The sequence below is a fragment of the Pelobates fuscus genome, chromosome 1 (genome assembly GCF_036172605.1).
Source record: "Pelobates fuscus isolate aPelFus1 chromosome 1, aPelFus1.pri, whole genome shotgun sequence".
Classification (NCBI taxonomy): domain Eukaryota; kingdom Metazoa; phylum Chordata; class Amphibia; order Anura; family Pelobatidae; genus Pelobates; species Pelobates fuscus.
The window spans coordinates 33,464,240-33,485,650 of record NC_086317.1 but is presented as its reverse complement, the minus strand read 5'-3'; the positions used below and the strand labels follow the sequence as shown (position 1 = coordinate 33,485,650).

Genomic DNA, 21,411 nt, shown 5'->3' with positions numbered 1-21,411 from the left:
AAGTTAAGTTTTGCAAAATAACTTGTGATGTTGTTCTACAACTCCTACAATCCTCATCGAGATCGCGTTGAGAGGGGATGCTCATCAAGAGCTTATGGGCCCCTAGGGGGCCAGCCCTTTTATAAATAACATTAGAATTTAAAGAGGTAAGGCGCTGTTGAAGAATAGGAGTTAAATCCCTTCACTTCGATACATTTAATGGTGTAAGACAGATTAGTGACAAGATCTGTTTTTTTCCCCTATTACACGCAGGACTTCATGCATGCTACACTCACCAACAGACCAGCTACCAGTCCCTGCCAAGTACAGGCTTAGTCATGACACACTCTGCCGTGAAATACGGGAACGCTCAGCACAGTTTATTACTCAAGCTGACCTCATGGGAAGTCTAGAAGGTTTGCTACATGCTTTATAATGTGTGAACCATTTCCTCTCATTACTGCTCATAAATTCTAAGAGTTCAAAAGTTACACAATGTGTGTGGGTAAAGAACGAGTGAAAACCCTAGTGTACAGTGACATCTAGAGGACAAAAACATGACAGCAAGACACTAGGCCTTTTCAACATGTAATTCAAATTGTGAACACTTACTCAGTGTAAGGAATAACATCAAAGTTAAAAGAACACTCGTGTGTTAGGAATACAAATATGTATACTAGCCATTTAGATTATTGGACCACCCAGTGGTAATAAAATAAATATATTTACTTACCTTATTTCCCTGGAGGTCCAGTATGCAGAGTATAGAGACTTTGAACGTTGGTCCTGCAATGTTTGCAGGACTTTAAACAGGAAGTTCCTCTTGTGGCTGGCTGAGTGACAGTGACTAGAGGTGGTGTTAGAAAAGACTGTTTACTGTAAACCATGCCATTACATTAAAGGGTCTTTTTAATACTAGTGTATCCTCAACTGATACACAATGCTTTATTTAGACACAGGACTTGAAGAATGTATAACAAACAACTAGTGAAGCAACACAGCAGTAAAACACGGTTTATTAACTCCAAAATAGGTCAATTAAAGAATGCAGGGATAGACCAACAATCAACACTCCAGGACAAAAGTTTAAATTGCAGTCTCTGGCAGTCAGTATACGCACATAATTAAGCAAGAGTTTATTCACTCTACCAGGAATTGTGGAATATTGGAAAACATTATAATGGAGGTCTACGTTCTGAATTATCAGGGTGGCTACTGAGGGGAAGGGTGTACTGATTAGCATCCATTACCATCCATTACCTCTTGTTGCACCATAACCAGTAAAATAACCGGATGTTCAGCTGCCAAATACTGCATATAAATTTGTCAGAAATTGAGAAGATAATACTTCAAGAATAGTGTTAGTATGGAGTGTCAGAGTGTGAGAATGAAGTGGCGTATTTGAGAAGAGTATCAGTGTGTGCGTATACACAGCATCCTGTGAGTGTGCATGCATTGGTGTATTCTCTTTGGACTGACAATGTTCATCATTTAGTGAACACACATGGTACACCTGCACCTCTTTATTTTACTATCACCCCTCCTCCCCCAGAGCTTTGCCTCCAATTTGCTCCACCTGCCAGTTTATTGCCCTGCAGATATCACACGACTGAAATTAGGTTTAAAAAAAAATTATATATATATATATATATATATATATATATATATATATATATATATATTTATTAGTTTTATTTTTTGGTTTATGATCTTGTGTTGCTCACTATTACGAATGTACACTCAAAATTATAACACACAGTTCTATCATGTCATGTCCATGTCAATTTGCTCTACGCTTGTTTTATTTTATTTTTGTCCACACACATATTTTCCATAATCTGAATTTCTCTTCACCGAGAAGCACGATGCATATTCTCTAAGATATCTGCTGATGTTTGAAGAATTTTCAGTTCATCCAACCTTAAGGCCTCAACTAAAGCCAAGTGTTTTTCCACTAATATGTTCTTACTTGTAAAAGAAGAAATCTAAAATAAAAAAAATAAATAAAAAACATATACTATACAAACAAACACAAAAAAAAAGCTACAAAATTAATAGTTCATGGAGATCTCATCAATATGTATTATCACTGGTGGCTACATTTAATGGGCATAAATAAACCCCACTCCCGTGTTGCAAAAGAGGTTAAAAACCCTGTCACTTATTTGGGTCCATCGCCGATGTCCCTTGGCACTGGCTCAGGTTCACATTCTATCCTCTGCTGTCGATGTCAGCCAGGGCGGAAGACCTTATGCACGTGTATTAGCATTTCCCCATTGGAAAGCATTATCCAAGGATTTCCTATGGGATTTTGAGTGACACTGGACGTCCCCATGCATAGCGTGAGGATGTCATGAGTCAGGTAACCAAAAGTTGCCTAAAATCCTGGAAGTCCCTCTAGTGACTGTCTGGCAGACAGTCACTATAGGTAGAGTTAACCCTAGCATGTAATTATTGCAGTTTCTTTATAACTGCAATAATTACCTACTCGGGGCTAAGGGACCTGGAACACTGCACCCAGACGACTTCAATGAGCTGAAGTGGTCTGGGTGCCTATAGTGTCCCTTTAACCCCTTAAGGACCAAACTTCTGGAATAAAAGGGAATCATGACATGTCACACATGTCACACGTGTCCTTAAGGGGTTAAGCGTTTTCTGTGAAGCCTGGGGATTCCTTCCTAAGTAACAATATTTCACCTGTGGGTTGACAATTTTAAGTCTTTGCCGTTTGCATTGAATAATAAATATTGTAAATCAATGGACCTATTCCATAGGCATTGACCTGGAACTGCAGCCCTATGTTAATTCGGCCCTGGATAGAATACACCACAAGTACCACTGCATCCTATCCAGTGTGTACAGAATTGCTGGACTCACCTCTTTCAGGATGAGTGAGGTTTCCTCCAGAAGGTGGAGGCAGGTTTTTCTCACCAGTTCTAATCCAGAGTGTTCATTGGACACAGAAATTACATTTCCCAGGAGCACTTTCTTCCAACACATGCTAAAATGCCAAAAGTGAATACATCATTACAATTCACACAGACACAAAATACATAATTAGAATGCACACACACACACACAGGATCGGGCTGTTATTTTAACGTGCAGATCAGGTTTTAGACTCCTGTATTGCACATATAGTGATGTAATCCATGCAATTAGTCCTTGTTAAGATTAGAAATCACCTCCATACAGTCTGGGGCCCTAATCTCAAACATGATCAAGGCAGGCTTATGTCCAGGACTGCCTGAGATTAGTGGGAGTTAAATCCCAAAGGGGAACCTGCCGCCATTTTAATGACAGCAGATGAAAGAGCTGCTGCCTAAGATGCCAACTCACACTAATCTCAGGCAGCACTGAGACATGTATGTCAAGGTGCTGCCCTCACAGTAACGTCCTACCCTTAACCCCTACAAAGCATTAACCACCAAAACTATACTAGCACTAAACATTAACCACTACAGTACACTAACACCAAGATGAATACAAGATACAAGGGACCCTGTATTTCGAGGAAATAATTCCATCTTGGGGTTCTGGAAACATTTAGAAACCATGTGACTTTTAGTCTACTTAACCCATATCAATTACACATGTCCGAAAAGGATAAGGAGGGGGAGAGGGGGGAAAGGTAGACCAAAAACCACAACAATAAGAATTAAAAGTTCCCCAGAAAGAAGACCGTAATTGTGGACAATTTCTGACTGGAGGATGGAAAGGAAAAAGAATGGAAGGAGATCAGTCAAAACATCAAAAACCATCACGTTGTTCTACAAACACAGAGCTTTTTCACTAATCACTAAAATATGAACTAAAACTGAACTTATATCGTTACTCAATAAGGGAGATTTCCACCCAGGAACAAAGTACATACAATTCCTCGGACCCAAGACACAGTAACTTTGCGACTGTTAGAAGCCTCCAGGATGGACCGTCTAATCCAAATGTTAGATTCCTTGAGGGGAGGAAAAACAGAGAGAGAGAAAAAAAATGTAGGTTTTTGATTAGATTCGTCTAGAGACAGTGTGTACATCCCTATTCTCACCAACTTTCACTTTAATGACCTGAACTTCCTCTGTCAAAAGACATTAATAAAACCACCAGGAAGTGCATTGCTTTACACTTGGCGTGAGCATCTCTGCCCCACTCCTGGTAATACTGGACTGTGGTTCCCATAATTCCTGGAGAGCTACAGGAACTGTATTCTGACAGAAGGGTAACAGAGGTGCTTTAAACCCTTCAGCACATGTAGAGTAACATTATTGCACACAATAAGCCAGACAGGTCACGCTTGGAGATTCCAAGTATGAAAAACATTCCACAGCGCAGTGTCCAAATTATTCTTCATTGTGAAACAAACAAAAGACTATTTTATAGTCTATTTTTGGCTTGCTACATATGTTGCATCTTTGAGAGGAGCTGAAATCCGTTTGGCATTTTCACCCAAAATTAATCACAAGTATTCAAAAAAATTACAAAATAAATCTTACTATGTAGGAGGAAATTAATCCAAACTAATGGTAATGTTTGATCCAATATTAAATCAAAGGGCATCAACCCAGCACATTGTCCTCCAAAATGAACCTCGGCTCGAATACCAACAAATAAATTACAACTTACTCTAGAAAGCTGTTCTCATGCAAAAGGGAGAACTTTTTCACCATCTGTTTGTCTTTGCAAGAGACTTGCCGAAGGAGGACTTCTAAAATGTAAAAATACATAACATTTCACAAATTAAAAATAATCATTTTAAAGGGCTGTTCTATGCTCCATAAACCTCTTCCTCTTACCGGAGTGGTTATGGTGCAGTGACCCAGTACCTCCCACCTTTCTTTTAATTCTAGAGATAAATGCCTTTACCTCTGCATGCTGACCCAGAAGACCTGGACACGCTGACCATGGCTTGACCCATTACAGACAGTGTTAAATGTCCTACTGTTTAACACACATAAACTACACAATCCTCTCTGTTTGGAATTCAAGACCCATTTAATTGAGTGCAAGAAATATCCTAACTCTGTTAGACTACAACTCCTATCATGCTCATTCAGCTGAGGCTGGATGGAGTTATAAATCTGATGTAATGGGATAGCGAGGCAATCACTTGCTAAACAGCTCATATGGAATATAACTCCCATCAACCTCTACCAGTGGTTAGCTGAGCCGGATTACAATTTTAGTCGATAATGGCAAGTCTCGATTTTATAGGACATATACGATTTAATACAGCTTCCTATAAAACCCAAAATGTCCATGTTTGCCCCCCTAAGATTCCAGAATAGTTGATTAGAATGCAGAACCAATTCTAGTGAACTTTAAGTGGCATAATGCAAGCACGACATGAGTTAATACATTTACAAATCCAACATGTAAAATGTATTAAAGAAACAACCATCTAATCCAAGTTACAAATAGATAAATATACAGCCGAATCCAAGAAACAAGTTACATGCCATTATTATACACATACCTTTTGTTACATAAACACTTTGGTGAGGATTGCTAAGGGCCACAAAGCCATACTCAAGAAGGAGCCGCTGGTTATCGTGAGGTCCGTAACATATAAACACCTGCTCATATTTCCTACAACTGACATTAGTCCTAACCTCGTAACTCCGGTTCTTTAAATTGAAAGCAGCCTCGACCTTTTGGAAAAAAATGAGAAAGTGGTGGATCTCACGGAAAAAGGTTAGCACAAGATAGAGGTGATTTTCAAAGCTACATCTAATTATGCCGTTTATAGACCGTTGCCTTTACATGGCAGTCAACAGTTGGCTTTCAGATATGACATTACCTGTACCCCTGGGCTGTGATTCAACAGGTCCAAGTATGGAGCCAACGCATAGATGTCTTTATCTGATGAGAAGCAGTCCTTCTGCTCATGCTTCATATACACAGTTCTAGTATTGACTGTACACCAAGCCCATCGTAGGGCTTCATAGGTCAAAATATTGTCAATGTTTTCACCAAACAGAGGTTGTAGTGACTTAAAAAAAGGCAAGGAAGACATGTAAAAATCATGAAGTTCAGTCTTCTGTTCCATGGCTTTTTGTTTGACAGGTTGAGGTAAAAATGACACTATATCATCTTCCCAGTAAGCAGGACAGCTGTAGCTATTTGGTAGCAAGGTCAGATATGGCTTCCAACAGGACTTGTGACCAGCATGACGTTCCGTGACTAGGAAAGTGCAGAGAGCCAGCAGAGGAGAAACCGGCGGGCTCCATCTGAGGATGAAGAGATTGGAGAATAATATAAAAACTTATTTTTTTCTAATACGTTTACATTTTAATTTAATAGGTTTCTGAATTGGTGATAATGTTATATTAACGGAACACTAAGAAAAAGATTTTTTTTTTTTTTTTTTTTTTAAAAAACAATAAATACATATTTATTTTAAAAACGCCATTGTTCAAGTCTATTAATAAAGAACCAATCCATAAAAAAAAAAAAATCACCAAAAAAAAAAAATCAACAAGTTATTTGCTGTGCATCAAAAACTCGCCTTTTGATATATTTCCCAAGGTAACTGTGAAGGACAGTGTCTGTGGTGATCAAGCATTTTTCCGGCAAAGAAATAATCAGCTCACCAGGCTGTGGAAATCAATAAATAATATATCAGACTAAGGCAATTTTCTCCCCTTATATGACTTGCAGTATATTCGGGACATAGTTTACACATTTTACATCTTTATATTCACTGTACACAGAAGAAGTCAAATTGAAAAATTTCTGTAAAGTCTGGAGAAGGTGCCTAGACAGATTCACCAACCTGTAGCGATTGTGTTGTCGCCAACCCTCGTCCTGTATCTGAAAGAGCATAAAGAATAAATCTGAATGTTGCATCTTTATTCAAAAATCACTGAACTTTGCAGGGATCAGTCTGGCCATGTTTGCTCTCGGAAACCTGAAAAAGTGACTTACTTCAACGTTATGGACTACGTTACATAACAAGCTGAGAACTGGTTTACGGTCATCCAGTAGTTATACATATGAAGGTGACATTGTGTCAATAGAACCTTTAGTTAAATACGAAATAACAGTATTTTCAATTTGACAGTTTTTTATTTTGTCATACGCAGTATATTGGGGGTACAGAAAAAAAAAAAAAAGAGGGGGAGGGGGAGTTAAACAGTATATGTCAGCACTTGTACAATACTTATCTTTTGCCAATTGTGCATTATATAGTGATAACAAGTACATATCAGGGGCATGTTAAGAACATGCAACATTTTAAACATTTCACACGAACAAAAAACAAAAGAGAAGAACAGTTGTAATTCAAGACATTATAGTTTCATGTCTCGTTGCGTGTACGTGGTGTGGCGGGGTACTCTTCCCTGAGGCAAATAATGGGGAGGAGCTGCCTGTGTTGTGTGATAGGAAGGGGAGAGGGGAGGGATGGAGATAACTGGGGGGGAGGAGGGGGGAGTTATTGTCCAGCCGATTCCCGGTACAGAAGAACAGGAACTTACTAATATAGAAGCTTTAAGCTCTGTATTCAGGTCAAAAGACCGTCTCATATCCCTAAGCTAAGCTGAAAGCGACCTGCACTCCCATGTCCATCATATAAGTGGGATAAGGAAGTCACACCAGTCTCAAGTTGGGTGCTTCAACTCCCAGCTCTCCCATACTTCATGTCTCCAACCTTTATTGGGTGGGATTAGGGATAGGTTCGATTCGTATTTCCCAATTTGGGAGAGGTGTCGGATCAGCTCTCGCATTGACGCAATGGTGGGTGACAACCAATTTTTAGCAATAAGGGTTTGGGCTGCTATGAGTATGTGGAGAACCAGGTATTTTATTGGTTTAGGGTATTCGGCTTCAAACATGAGTAGGAGCAGGGAGGTCGGAGAATTCGGTATATTGATCGAGGTGTGTTGGTGTATTAGTGAGATAACCTCTTTCCAGTAAGGTTGACGTTTCGAACATTGCCACCAAGTATGTATAAACGTGCCCAACTCCTTTTTACAGCGACAACAGACTCCAGAAGCTTTTGGGTCTATGGTGGCTAAACGGGTGGGGATCATGTACCAGCGGTAGAAAAGCTTTCGGGTAGTTTCTAAATGGAATGCGCAAAATGTGAGGCCTTTGGTTGCGTTAGCCGAGGCTAAGCAAGTCTGTTCTGACAGAGTGCGGTTCAGGTCTAATTCTCAGGAGCGCACGCATGTGAGGGATTTTATACCTTTTCTGGGCAGTAGCAACGCATATATAGTGGATATAGGTTTTTTTGCCGGCTTGCCTGCCATCATGATATTTTCTAAAGGTGTGAGGGCAGTGGCAGTACTTGACATAGGGTGCGGTAGATGCGTTCTCCACCATGAGGATATCTGCATGTAAGAATGGTAGGCCGTGTTCGGTAGTGTATGGCTAATTTTCAATTGGTCAAAAGTGGCCAGCTGGCCTCTATCCAACAAGGAGTATAGGTGGAGCACCCCACATCTGTTCCATACTTATATAATTAAAGTCCGGTATGAAGTGCGCCAGGGCCTTAATAGGAGTCGAGAGAGGGATTGGGTGGCAGCCACACAGGAGACTACGGAATTTGTCCCAAAGCTTTAGGGTTGCTAAAGTGGCTGGAGGTACTTCCCCGTAGGAGAGGTGGCAACCATATGTCTGTATTGAGATCCTGAGTTCGCAACCAATGTTGTTCAATGGAAACCCATCTGGGAGTGGAGGCAAGTTGGGAGATAGGGAAAAGAGTGGCTAATACTGCTGCTTTATGATAGAGCTGCACATTAGGAAGGTCCATTCCTCCTGTCTTCACCGGCCTGTATAACGTAGACAGGGCTACCCTTGGTCTTTTACCCTGCCCTATAAATAGATTAATCTGCTTTTGGAGAGAAAGGAAATAAGTATTCGGTATCGTCAAGGTAAGCGTTCTAAATAAATATTGTAATTTGGGTAATATCACCATCTTTACCGCTGCTATGCGGCCTGACCAGGATATAAATTTATGTCTCCAATTTAAGAGGATGGTGTTTAGTTCCTTACCGAGTTTGGTATAGTTTAAATTGTATAAGTCGGACATATTGTATGGTAGTTTGATCCCTAAGAATGTGAGAAAGTCTTTTCTCCAATCATAGGGAAACTGACTGCGTAAGTCATGTAAATAGCTGTCCTCCATCCCCACCCCCATGGCCTGCGTCTTGGACAGGTTCAGCTTATAATAGGAGCAATTACTATATTGCTGTAAAATTGCATGAAAAGCTGGTAGAGATCTATGTGGGTCAGTTACAGTGAGCAAGACATCATCAGCAAAAAAAGAGTCAGTTTATGTTCCGTTTCTCCCACTCTCACTCCTGTAACTGCTGTTTATAAGCGGATAGTTTCAGCTAAGGGTTCTAAAGCCAAAATGTATAGGAGGGGCGATAGGGGGCAACCCTGACGGGTGCCATTAGTGATAGGAAAGGGCCTAGATTGGAATCCGGACGTGAAGACCCGGGCCTCCGGATTGCTATATAGAGATTTGACCATGGAAGTAAATTGCAGAGGAAACCCAAATTTAGTCAGGACGGCCTGCAGGAACGACCAATGCAGGCGGTCAAAAGCCTTTTCCGCATCTAATGAGAGTAAAAGACTATCAGGATGGTTTCTATGCATGGTATGTAGTAGTGCAATAGCTTTACGTGTGCCATCTGCTCCTTGTCTGCCCTGCACAAACCCGACTTGGTCCGGATGTACAATCGTCGGCAGGATTGTCATTAGCCTATTGGCGTAGATTTTGGCCAGGATATTCACGTCCGAGTACATAAGGGAAATTGGTCTAAAATTGGCACAGTGAGTCGGTGGCTTACCGGGTTTAGGCAAGGTAGCTACATTGGCCTTGAGCATGTCCTGCGGCATGGATTCTTGCGTAATGGTGGAGGTAAAGAGTGACACTAGACGGGGGGCAAGGATGGAGGAGAACTTCTTATAGTACAGATTTGGCAATCCGTCTGGGCCAGGAGCCTTGTTCAATGGTAGGTTTTGTATAACCTCAAGTACCTCTGTTTGCGATACGGGTTCCATCAGAGATTCCCGTTGCGAGGCTGAGATCATGGGCAAAGGGACTTTGTCCAAGAAGGCGGCTATTTCTCCTTTAGTGGGCTGGTGTACTGTAGGGTCTTTATTTAAGTTATAGAGTCCGCTATAGAAGTCAGCGAAACAATCACTAATTTCTTGGGGTTTTATGATTTTTTTTCCCATCTTGTGTAAGGAGGTGCGCTATTTTGGTTTGTGCTTCTCTCAATCGATTGGCCAGTAGTGAACTGGCTTTATTGCCTAGACTGTATTCCCTAATCTTCAGTTTCTGGAGAGTGCGGGTAGTGTTGGCTATGTTCATGTCATTAAGATCAGATTGTGCTTGGGCAATTATGGCAGCGTCCTTCGGGTTTGGGTTAAGTAAATGGGATGTTGATGCGTCCCTCAATTTCCTCAGGAGTTCTAAAAACCGTGTTTGGGAATTCTTTTTTAGGAAGGAGGAGCGTTGTATAAACAAGCCACGTACTACAGCCTTATGGGCTCTCCATACCAGTGTTGGTGATGCCTCCGATGTTTTATTAGTGGAGAAATAATGCTGGAGTTCAGATTCATATATCTGAACGAAATCTGTTGTTCTGTAGTATGGAGTATACTTCTAAAAGCAAATTCGTCCCTGAACGTGGCTATTACTGGTGCGTGATCCGACCAGATGATATCACCCATTTGACATGTTCGAAGCAAATTAAGAGAGGTTCCCAGTACAAGTATTATATCTATTCTAGAGTACGTCTTATGAGGCTTAGAGTAGTAAGAGTACTCCCTATCGGAGGGGTGGAGTGTCCTCCAACAGTCATACAAATTAAATTTCAACAAGAGTCGCGTTATGGCTGAAATAACAGTATTTTCAATAAGAGAATGTTATTCACTATCTAATTCGGAATAGATTCCTTACAAGGCAGTTACGGTTTAGATATAAAGATGTTCTATTTCGGATTGATTCCCTAAACTCCAAATTGTAGTTAATTAAAAATCAGAATGGCAAAATTAAGGCTAAACTAACCAGGTTGTAACTATAGTGGAGTTGGAGTTTTTTTCTAAATCAGATACTTTTGTCACCCAGATAAAAAATATTCTACTATTCTGAGCTTAATGTGAGTAACCGTGCCAGCATCTAAGATCTGAAAAGTTTTCTCCCGCCAGGGAACGAGTTGATTCCAGCTCTTCAAGCATTAAATCTGCTTTGCTTCAGGACAGATGTAAATCCAACAGTCACCATTCAGTTCAAATTTAGAACTTTCATCAGAACACGTCCTGGTGAAAGTTCTAAATTTAAACTGAAATATTGACTGTTGGATTTGTGCTGGGATAAAGAAGACTATTTTCTTAAAGTCCTAGAGTGCTAGCTTATCTTCGATTAGTATTGCTAAGCATCGGTCTGAATTCATCATATTATAAGATTGGTGTGCAGGTCTTTTTGTGCTGTGAGATATAGATATGGAAACACACACACAATCTATACCTAGATTGGTGTCAGCTACACCTCGCTGACGAGGCCCAAAGGTGGCTGAAACAATAGTCTGAGGTTGCTGTGTCTCATTCCAAGAAAGCTTGCCGACATTCCAGTTTTGGACTGTCCTTGTGGGCAGGATCAGTCTGCTATGTAAATGATATAGATGTACTCTGTAAGGGCACAAATGAGCAAAAACGATTTTGAGACCTGAGCGCGGATGTACCGAACCGTAAGCTTCTCTTCAATCTCAGAGTTCTCCTATTCTCGTTTTTGCTTCAAAACAAACATACCTACCTGTAAATTCTACTGGCCGTAGGTAGTTGTTCTGAAATCCTCTCTCTTTCAGCCACTTGCACAACTGTATGTACTCATATTGATGGCTCCGACTCTCTGCAAGTAGAAAATATAAAATATAAATACTGTATTTTAAAATATGCCTATTTATTACATGGTCTGTTTTCACCATTGTGATGTTCTCCTTAAAACACCAGAAAATAAATGAATAAATACAATTGTATACATACCCTCCAAGTTGAAATCTAATTTTCTGTGATTTTTTTGGTGCAATTTATTATATTTTTTTAATAAAATCTGCTACACTTTGTCTATTGCTTTTTTTGCATCCTAACCGTTATTTGTGACAGCTCACTTTAAAAATAAATATATATCAAATTAATTATATTTTCCTGATTATTATTCATGGCAGCATTTACTCATGGGTTAGCTCCTCCCCTCACAGCAAAAAGGACAGGAAACAGAACTCTGAAACTGGTATAAATAGATCCTCCCCCTTCTCATCAGGCAGTCATTTTTCCTGTCCTTCCCAGTAGTTTGGAGTCGGCTTATGCAGGCCTAGATTTTTATTTTATGCTCACCAGGCAATATTTTTGTAGCCCTGCCAGGGTTCAGCCTCTAAGCCCTGAAGAGCCAGCAATGCACTATTGTATAAGTGGCTAGCCTGGGTACCCCCTTTAGTGACCGGGGGTCGGACCCAATCTCTACCTGAAAGGGATGAAAATGGTCCACTGCATGCCAGGGTTCAGCCTCTTAGCCCTGAAGACCCAGCAACAGCACATATCTATGAGTCGCCAGCCTGGGTAACCCCTCAGGGGATGAATGTGATCTATTGCCTACATGAAGCCAGGCCAGGGTTCAGCCTCCTATCCCTGAAGACCCAGAAAACAGCACATCTGTAACAGTTGCCAGCCTGGGTTCCTACTTCAGCAAACAGGGGTCTGACCTATCTCTCTCCCTGAGGGGATGACAGCGGTAAACTGCATGCATGGTCCACAGCCGAGTCTAAGCCTTTATCCCTGAAGACCCAGCAAACAGCACATCTGTAAGAGTTGCCAGCCTGGGTACCTCCTTCAGCAATCAGGAGTCTGACCTATCTCTCTCCCTGAAGGGATGACAGTGGTCCACTGCATGCATGGTCCACAGCCGAGTCTAAGCCTTCATCCCTGAAGACCCAGTAAACAGCACTTCCATAAGGAGACTACCTGGGTATGCCTCTTCTATGTATTCCACCTTGTCTTGGGTTTGGTTTAAACCTTCTCCCACTGGTGATGACGAACGGCATATGGGGTACAGATGGAAGCCTATAGTTTACACAGTTTAGGCTGTCCGTTGTTCAAATCCCCATTTGGCCGCTGAAACACAGGCCTGCAGCTGTTCAGGTAAGTGCATTAGTAATTTAGATTAAAACTAGTACCTGGGTCTCTGTTCTTTCAGTCCCTCCCAGCTGCTTACATTAGGCTTCCTTCTAACAAATAGGTCACATTTAGGAGGTTTGTGTGGTGAACATTTAGGTAAGTTTATACATGAAAGGATGCATTGTACAAAAGAGTGCTGATAATGCAAGGAGGCATTGTGCTCTGGAATTGGTTTAGATTATTCTTTAGAACTGAGTAAATTTCTTTAAAGGGAAACGATCAGTTTTCCTGGCACTGGAGGGTCCCTCTCCCTCCCACCCCCCAATCCCCAAAAGCTGAAGGGGTGAAAACCCCTTCAGTCACTTACCTGAGGCAGTGGCGATGTCCCACGCCGCTGTCTCCTCCTCCGCGCCACTCCTCCTCTGTATTGCGTCGGCCGGTGGGCGAGACTGATCCCGCCCACCGGCCGAGGAGACCTAATGCGCATGCGCGGCAATGCCGCGCATGCGCATTACGTCTCCCCATAGGAAAGCATTGAAAAATAATTTCAATGCTTTCCTATGGGGAAATAAGCGACGCTTGAAGTCCTCACACAGCGTGAGGATGTCCAGCGACGCTCTAGCACAGGTTTCCTGTGCTATGAAAGAGGAAGTGACCTCTAGTGGCTGTCTAGTAGACAGCCACTAGAGGTGGAGTTAACCCTGCAAGGTAATTATTGCAGTTTATAAAAAAACTGCAATAATTACACTTGCAGGGTTAGGAGTAGTGGGAGTTGGCACCCAGACCACTCCAATGGGCAGAAGTGGTCTGGGTGCCTGGAGTGTCCCTTTAACCCCTTAAGGACCAAACTTCTGGAATAAAAGGGAATCATGACATGTCACACACGTCATGTGTCCTTAAGGGGTTAAAGCATTATCTTTATAAGTTGTTATATTCAGTATTCTGTTATTTCATCCCTTAGGGACCTGGAGTTTGGCAATCCTTTTAATATGTCAGGGGTGGCATGCTTTTGGTTCTTAAGGGGTTAAGGACCAGAATTGCCCACAGATTCCCCTGTTGTGAATGGGGACATTATAATTTCCTTTCTGCAATAAAATGTATTATTTTAGGATCATGTGCTCCATGTAACTTAGATGATGGGTATTGGACATTGGAAGGTCTTTCCAGTCCCCAGACCATTCTACCAGGTTTACTATTTCTGGTAAAATTCACCTGCTACCAGAATAAAGGAAATCCCGGACATGAAGTTCTATTATGGCCCTCTGATGTTCATGGGGATTCTTCTAGGTGTCCTTATATCTGGAATTTGCAACCAATGTGCGGTTTAAGCGGTTGCGTCATCCTGTATAATATAATATTGTAGTTTGTTGATGACAAACATTTGACTGATATGTTTTACATGGTCTCTGTACCTAGATCCGTATAAGTGATGGTGACGCGTAACATTGCATTGATGTAATACTTGTGGATTATATGCTTGGACTGGTGTTGATATCTTGCAGATAAAACCAGCTGCTTATTATCACCATAGGCTCTGCCATAAGTACTTCATCACTATCTGAAGATAAGGTCAGATTTAGTATACGGTTGTTGTTCTCATAAGGATAACTGAATACCTTCTACTATCCTGCTTATTATGTGTCTGTTGCCACAATGGATCATGTGCCTCTGGTTACCACCTTCTCATCAGTGTCCTGCCTATTCCATATCTCCTACTTATATTGCACAACAGTCTCTAATCGTTTTGATTCTACTGTTTGGCATTATTTGTACTATTTATAATATTTTTTACTTTCAATGTAGGTACTGACGTGGTTGGCTTACATTGCCTAGTTATAATTTAGTAGTTGCCACAATTTCTACGGTTCATACCGATGTGTTTTTTTTTTTTTAAACTAATCTTTATATGATTCTTCTTGCCTTTGCCTAGTAATAATATCTATTTGTGTTATTAGTTTCTACCTCTCCTGTAACTCCCGGCACTGGAGAAAGGTAAGCCTTTAACCCCTTCCTCCCCCTAGAGCCCGGCGCAAGGGGGGCCATGAGGGTGGGGGGGGACCTATTAACACTATAGTGCCAGGAAAACAAGTTTGTTTTCCTGGCACTATAGCGGTCCTTTAATTCCGATCTGGCTCTATATTTCTCCAGGATTTTTCAGACAATTGAATGTCAGGGGGTTTCTGACCTTGCAGCCCCTAGGGTAAATTAACTTATCTGAACAGATTTTATGACAATATCCTATTAAAGTCTTCTAAGGTTTATGCAGCCCAATATTGGTTTTATAGCTATTAGCTGTTTTTGATCTCTGTCCCTCCCTCTATATATATTGCTTGGGTATTACCCATGAGTAAATGCTGCCATGAATAATGGTCAGGAAAAAGGAAAATTTGCTTCATACTTACCAGAATTTTATTTTCCTGATCATTATTCATGGCAGCATTACGTTCCCACCCATGTGGGAAGCTATATAACAAAGACTGCCTGATGGGAAGGGGGAGGATCAATTTATACCAGTTTCAAAGTTCTATTTCCTGTCCTTTCTGCTGTAAGGGGAGGAGCTAAACCATGAGTAAATGCTGCCATCAGGGCTCGAGTCCTGCAGGAACGCGTGGGAATGGCGTTCCTGCACTTTTTCCACAGCAGGAACGCCGTTCCCATTACTATTCCTGCAGGACCCAGGGCTGGCACAAGCGGCTGCCAGAGCAGGGGGAGCACAAATCCGAATCCCCTGCCTCTGACTGGGGACTCGGATTTTTAAACTCACCTCTCCCCCTGCAGTCAGTGGAGTCGTCCGGCCTCTCCTAATGATGTCAGTAGGAGGGGGCGTGGCTTCCTCTGCTCTTCTCACAGGACCGCTGGGGAGCAGAGGAAGTCACGCCCCCTCCTCCTGACATCATCAGGTGAAGCCGGCTTACTCCACTGACTGCAGGCTGCAGGTTCCAGATCCTGTCCCACCCCTCCTGGCCCAAGGTAAGCCTCAGGGAGGGGGGAAGGCACTTTAGGTTTTTTTTTTATCCCTTTCCTCAGTCCCTGCCCTCCCTCCCCAGTCCCTGTCCTCCCTCCCCAGTCCCTGTCCTCCCTCCCCAGTCCCTGTCCTCCCTCCCCAGTCCCTGTCCTCCCTCCCCAGTCCCTGTCCTCCCTCCCCAGTCCCTGTCCCCCCTCCTCAGTCCCTGTCCCCCCTCCTCAGTCCCTGTCCCCCTATTTAAGGCCCTGTCCCCCCTCCTCATTCCCTGTCCCCCTCCTCAGTCCCTGTCCCCCTCCTCAGTCCCTGTCCCCCTCCTCAGTCCCTGCCCCCTCCTTAGTCCCGTTCCCCAGTCCCTGTCCCCCTCCTCAGGCCCTGTCCCCCTCCTCAGGCCCTGTCCCCCTCCTCAGGCCCTGTCCCCCTCCTCAGGCCCTGTCCCCCTCCTCAGGCCCTGTCCCCCTCCTCAGGCCCTGTCTCCTTCCTCAGTCAATGTCCCCCTATTTAAGGCCCTGTCCCCCTTCCTCAGGCCTGTCCCTGTCCCCCTCCTCAGTCCCTGTCCCCCTATTTAAGGCCCTGTCCCCCTTCCTCAGGCCTGTCCCTGTCCCCCTCCTCAGTCCCTGTCCCCCTATTTAAGGCCCTGTCCCCCCTCCTCAGTCCCTGTCCCCCTATTTAAGGCCCTGTCCCCCCTCCTCAGTCCCTGTCCCCATATTTAAGGCCCTGTCCCCCCTCCTCATTCCCTGTCCCCCCATCTCAGTTCCTGTCCCCCTCCTCAGTCCCTGTACCCCTCCTAAGTCCCTTTCTTGAGTCCCTGTCCCCCTATTTAAGGCCCTGTCTCCCTCCTCAGTCCCTGTCTCCCTCCTCAGTCCCTGTCTCCCTCCTCAGTCCCTGTCTCCCTCCTCAGTCCCTGTCTCCCTCCTCAGTCCCTGTCTCCCTCCTCAGTCCCTGTCTCCCTCCTCAGTCCCTGTCTCCCTCCTCAGTCCCTGCCCCCCTCCTCAAGTCATGTCCCCTTACTCAGTCCCTGCCCCCCGCCTCAGTCCCTGCCCCCCTCCTCAGTCCCTGCCCCCCTCCTCAGTCCCTGCCCCCCTCCTCAAGCCCTGCCCCCCTCCTCAAGCCCTGCCCCCCTCCTCAAGCCCTGCCCCCCTCCTCAAGCCCTGCCCCCCTCCTCAAGCCCTGCCCCCCTCCTCAAGCCCTGCCCCCCTCCTCAAGCCCTGCCCCCCTCCTCAAGCCCTGCCCCCCTCCTCAAGCCCTGCCCCCCTCCTCAAGCCCTGTGGGTGGGGAGTGGGTCTTGGGAGAGTTCCTGCACTTTTTTACCCAGGACTTGACCCCTGGCTGCCATGAATAATTATCAGGAAAAGAAAATTACGGTAAGTATAAAACAATTTTCCTTATTCCTGATCAATCATGGCAGCAAGTATGAAGCAATTTTCATGAACAATTAAAGCCATAAAATCCTGACGTATCCTAAGTGACTAACTTTCTCCACTGTACCTCCACTTGCATTGGATCCATGCTCTGCTTTATTCTTTCTCCGTCTTCCAGTCCGACCACATTTCGATCTCATATTTCAAGTTTTCTCTGATTTAACCCGGTTTTCTTCAAATAAGTCATATCTATAAGAAAACGAATTGGAATATGTTTCTTACAGGTGATAAAAAATAAAATAGCAGATCCAAACTGCATGATAGTATTTTGTTTGATTTTTTATCATTGCTCAAGACATTCCTTCGCACAATTTATTTTTGTGATATGAAAAATATTGTACAAACTATATATCCATGTATTAAAAAAATAATTTGTTTATCTATGGAATGTGTGCTATTTTTGAGGAAGTATTTCCATGTAAATTTTTCTAAAACAATGATCTTGAGATGCTAGAGAAACATAACATTTTTATTGCAAAATATGTGTAATTTTTTGTGATTGTATCAATTCGGAAGTATGATTTAACAAATAATACAAATTTAAAAAATAAAATAAAAGAGGGTGCGTAAAACATCAACACCAACACACTGTGAGATATACGTAATCAAAGACAATTCTTGGTGGTAAACATCTGATTCATCTGTAAAACAAAATAATTCACATATTTTTGTTTTAAAGGACCACTATAGTGCCAGGAAAACATACTTGTTTTCCTGGCACTATAGTGCCCTGAGGGTGCCCCCACCCTCATGGTCCCCCTCCCGCCCGGCTCTGGAAAGGGGAAAAGGGGTAAAACTTACCTTTTTCCAGCGCTGGGCAGGGAGCTCTCTGCCTCCGATCCTCCTCCGTTCCACCCCGTCGGCTGAATGCGCACACGCGGCAAGAGCAATGCTTTCCTATGGACGCTTGCGTGCTCTCACTGTGATTTTCACAGTGAGAATCACGCAATCGCCTCTAGCAGCTGTCAATGAGACAGCCGCTAGAGGCTTTGGGGGAAGGCCTAACCCATTTATAAACATAGCAGTTTCCCTGAAACTGCTATGTTTTTTAAAAAAATGGGTTAACCCTAGCTGGACCTGGCACCCAGACCACTTCATTAAGCTGAAGTGGTCTGGGTGCCTAGAGTGGTCCTTTAAAATACAATTATTTATCATCTAGGTAATGGGTTACTCACAATCCTTAGAACCTCATATATCTCTGGTTATGTTGGCATATAGATATTGTAGCTGCTTAGGTATTGATATCCAATCCTGGAATGTCTTCTCCCACAAAACCATAAAGGAGACTTCAAGTATGGCAATACATAAAAGACTATTTACTTAATAGTATAAGTAAAAGCAGATACAGGAAATAGCAGCAAACAAAAAATATCGCAATAAATAAAATACTTTTTACTTAAGAATACCAAATAATAATAATAATAATAATAAAAAACTAATTTTGCGGACACGATCCTTTAGAAATCAAACAGAGGCATGGACCAATTATGCACTTTGAAGAAGACCATAAGGTTGAAACGCGTTGTGCTTTTCCCTAATTGTGGAATGATTTATATCTTGATGTTTGCTGCTATTTCCTGTATCTGCTTTTACTTATACTATTAAGTAAATAGTATTTTATGTATTGCCATACTTGAAGTCTCCTTATTGGTTTTGTGGGAGAAGACATTCCAGGATTGGATACCAATACCAAAGTAGTTACAATATCTATATCTTAACACAGAGACTGGTGTATATGGCTCTGGAAATTGTGTGACCCATTACCTATATGAGTAATCATTATATTTTAAAACAGTATTATGCTATGTGAATTATTTTTTGTACAGAGTAAAGGGATTCTCCAGTTCCAGGAAAACAAACCCGTTTTCCTGGCACTAGAGAATCCTGGAGTGCCCCCCTCCTTCCTGCCCCCATCCCATGTCGCTGAAAGGGGTTAAAACTCCATTCAGACACTAACCTGAATCCAGCGCCGATGCCCCTCGGCACTGGGTCAGGCTCCATCCACGGTCTTCCACCGCTCTCGTAAGCTGGTGGGGGAGACCTAATGCGCATTCCCCATAGGAAAGCATTATTCAGCAGCATCAGGCAGCCACTGCACCCCAAGTAGAAAACAGGAGGGTGACTAACATTTTTAACAATTTGTGTGTGTGTGAATATCTGTATCTATATATCTGTGTGTCTGTATGTGTATCTATTTGCATGTGTGTCAGTGTGTGCCCTTATGTGTCTGTGTGTCAGTTTATATCTGCATGTGTGTCATTGTGTATTTGAATGTTGGTCATTAAGTGTGTCTGTATCTGTCTGTGTGTTCTGTGTCTGTCTGTGTATCTGTTTGTCTGCATGTGTCAGTGTATCCCTGTGTGTCACTGTTTATATCTGTAGGCGTATCATTCTGTGTATCTGAAGGTTTGTCATTAAGTGTGTCCGTGTATCTGCACGCGTGGCTATATGTGTCTGTGTATCCGCATGTGTGTCTGTGTGTTCATCGGTTTGTCTGCATATGTGTATATGTTTTACTTTATGTCTGTATGTGTATCTGTTTTCTGCCTGTGTGTCTGTATGTATATCTGTCTGCATGTGTGTCAGTGTGTGTATGTGTATCTGCCATTCTGTGTATGTGTATCTGCATGTGCCTATATGTGTGTCTGTATCTGTATGTGTATGTCAGTGTTTGTATCTGAATGTATGTCATTCTGTGTCTGTGTATTAGCATGTGTCTCTGTGTATGTATGTGTGTGTTAGATTATACAAATAGAGGGGCGGGGGGGGGAGGGAAGACGTATGGGGCTCTGTGGTTTCTAGTTACACCTCTGCTTCTACTTTACTAATATTATTATTATTATATTATTTATATAGCGCCATCACATTCTGTAGCGCTGTACAATGGATCCGTTTTATTCACCGAGGGCATTGATTAGCAGAGGTTGCTGGGTTAAGGCTAGTTGTTATTGTTATTATTGCCATTTATATAGCGCCAACAGATTCCGCAGCGCTTTACAATATTATAAGAGAGGGGGATTTAACTATAAATAGGACAATGACAAGAAAACTTACAGGAACGATAGGTTGAAGAGGACCCTGCTCAAACGAGCTCACAGCCTATAGATTCTACAACTGCTTTCTACATTGAGCTGGCATGCCCCAGGACACCTGCAAAAATGGCACACACACACAAAAAAAAAAGTTCTATAAATACAACCAGTGGAAAACATACAAAAACTGGCTATTATTATACTACCATACGTACTATTATAATTATTATTATTATTATTATTATTATTATTATTGCCATACCTACTATTATAATTTTTAGCATACCTTCACCACAGGGTGATAACCTTCAGAGAATGCACCAAAATAATAAGCCATGCTGTCCCAGGAGGCTAAAAGCAGAATTCTAACTAATTATGGAAATACAGTCCTATGGTCCCCAAATCAAGGTCTGTCATTTAAAAAGCAAATGTCAGAGACAGTGCTAACAGCCCACGTGGGACAAACACTGCTCACTTCCGGGTTCTTTAAACACACCCCTTGCCTTGATTGGATCTACTTCAGTGACATCACCAGCAGTTAACTGTTTGTCTGCCTGTCTAGGGGAGAGCATGCCTGTGATGGTACTGGTGGGGAAATACTAAATGAATGATAGTAAATGAATAATGATAATAATAAATAAATGAATAAAAATGGTAATTACATGTATGGGTTTATTTGGAATAAGAAAACATAGCCACCCCTATAATATCACTTATTTGCTGAAAAAAAATGTTTTTGCAGATATGTATTGTATTTTTTTTCTTTTGGTATGGCTAGTAATTTAGATTTTTTTTTTCTGCCAGTATATATTATTGTATTTTTGTTAGTTGATATACAGTGAGCAGTTGATTTGCTTGGTGGCTGATTTATCATGTGGGTTAGTTTGGGGATGAA

At 42.4% G+C, this 21,411-nt stretch overlaps 1 protein-coding gene across 1 annotated transcript; it reads right to left on the bottom strand.

Moving 5' to 3' along the window:
• Window positions 1-1,795: 1,795 nt before the first annotated feature.
• On the bottom strand, window positions 1,796-20,965 carry SETD4 (SET domain containing 4). The gene is made up of 11 exons (XM_063442588.1): window positions 20,803-20,965; window positions 17,552-17,673; window positions 11,744-11,839; window positions 6,749-6,786; window positions 6,482-6,570; window positions 5,774-6,203; window positions 5,450-5,624; window positions 4,600-4,681; window positions 3,854-3,934; window positions 2,857-2,980; window positions 1,796-1,964 (listed from the first exon to the last, which is right to left on the bottom strand). The coding sequence occupies exons 2-11, from the start codon at window positions 17,622-17,624 to the stop codon at window positions 1,830-1,832; spliced, it is 1,323 nt and encodes a 440-aa protein (XP_063298658.1). The 5' UTR covers window positions 17,625-17,673; window positions 20,803-20,965; the 3' UTR covers window positions 1,796-1,829.
• Between the last annotated feature and the right edge of the window lie 446 nt (window positions 20,966-21,411).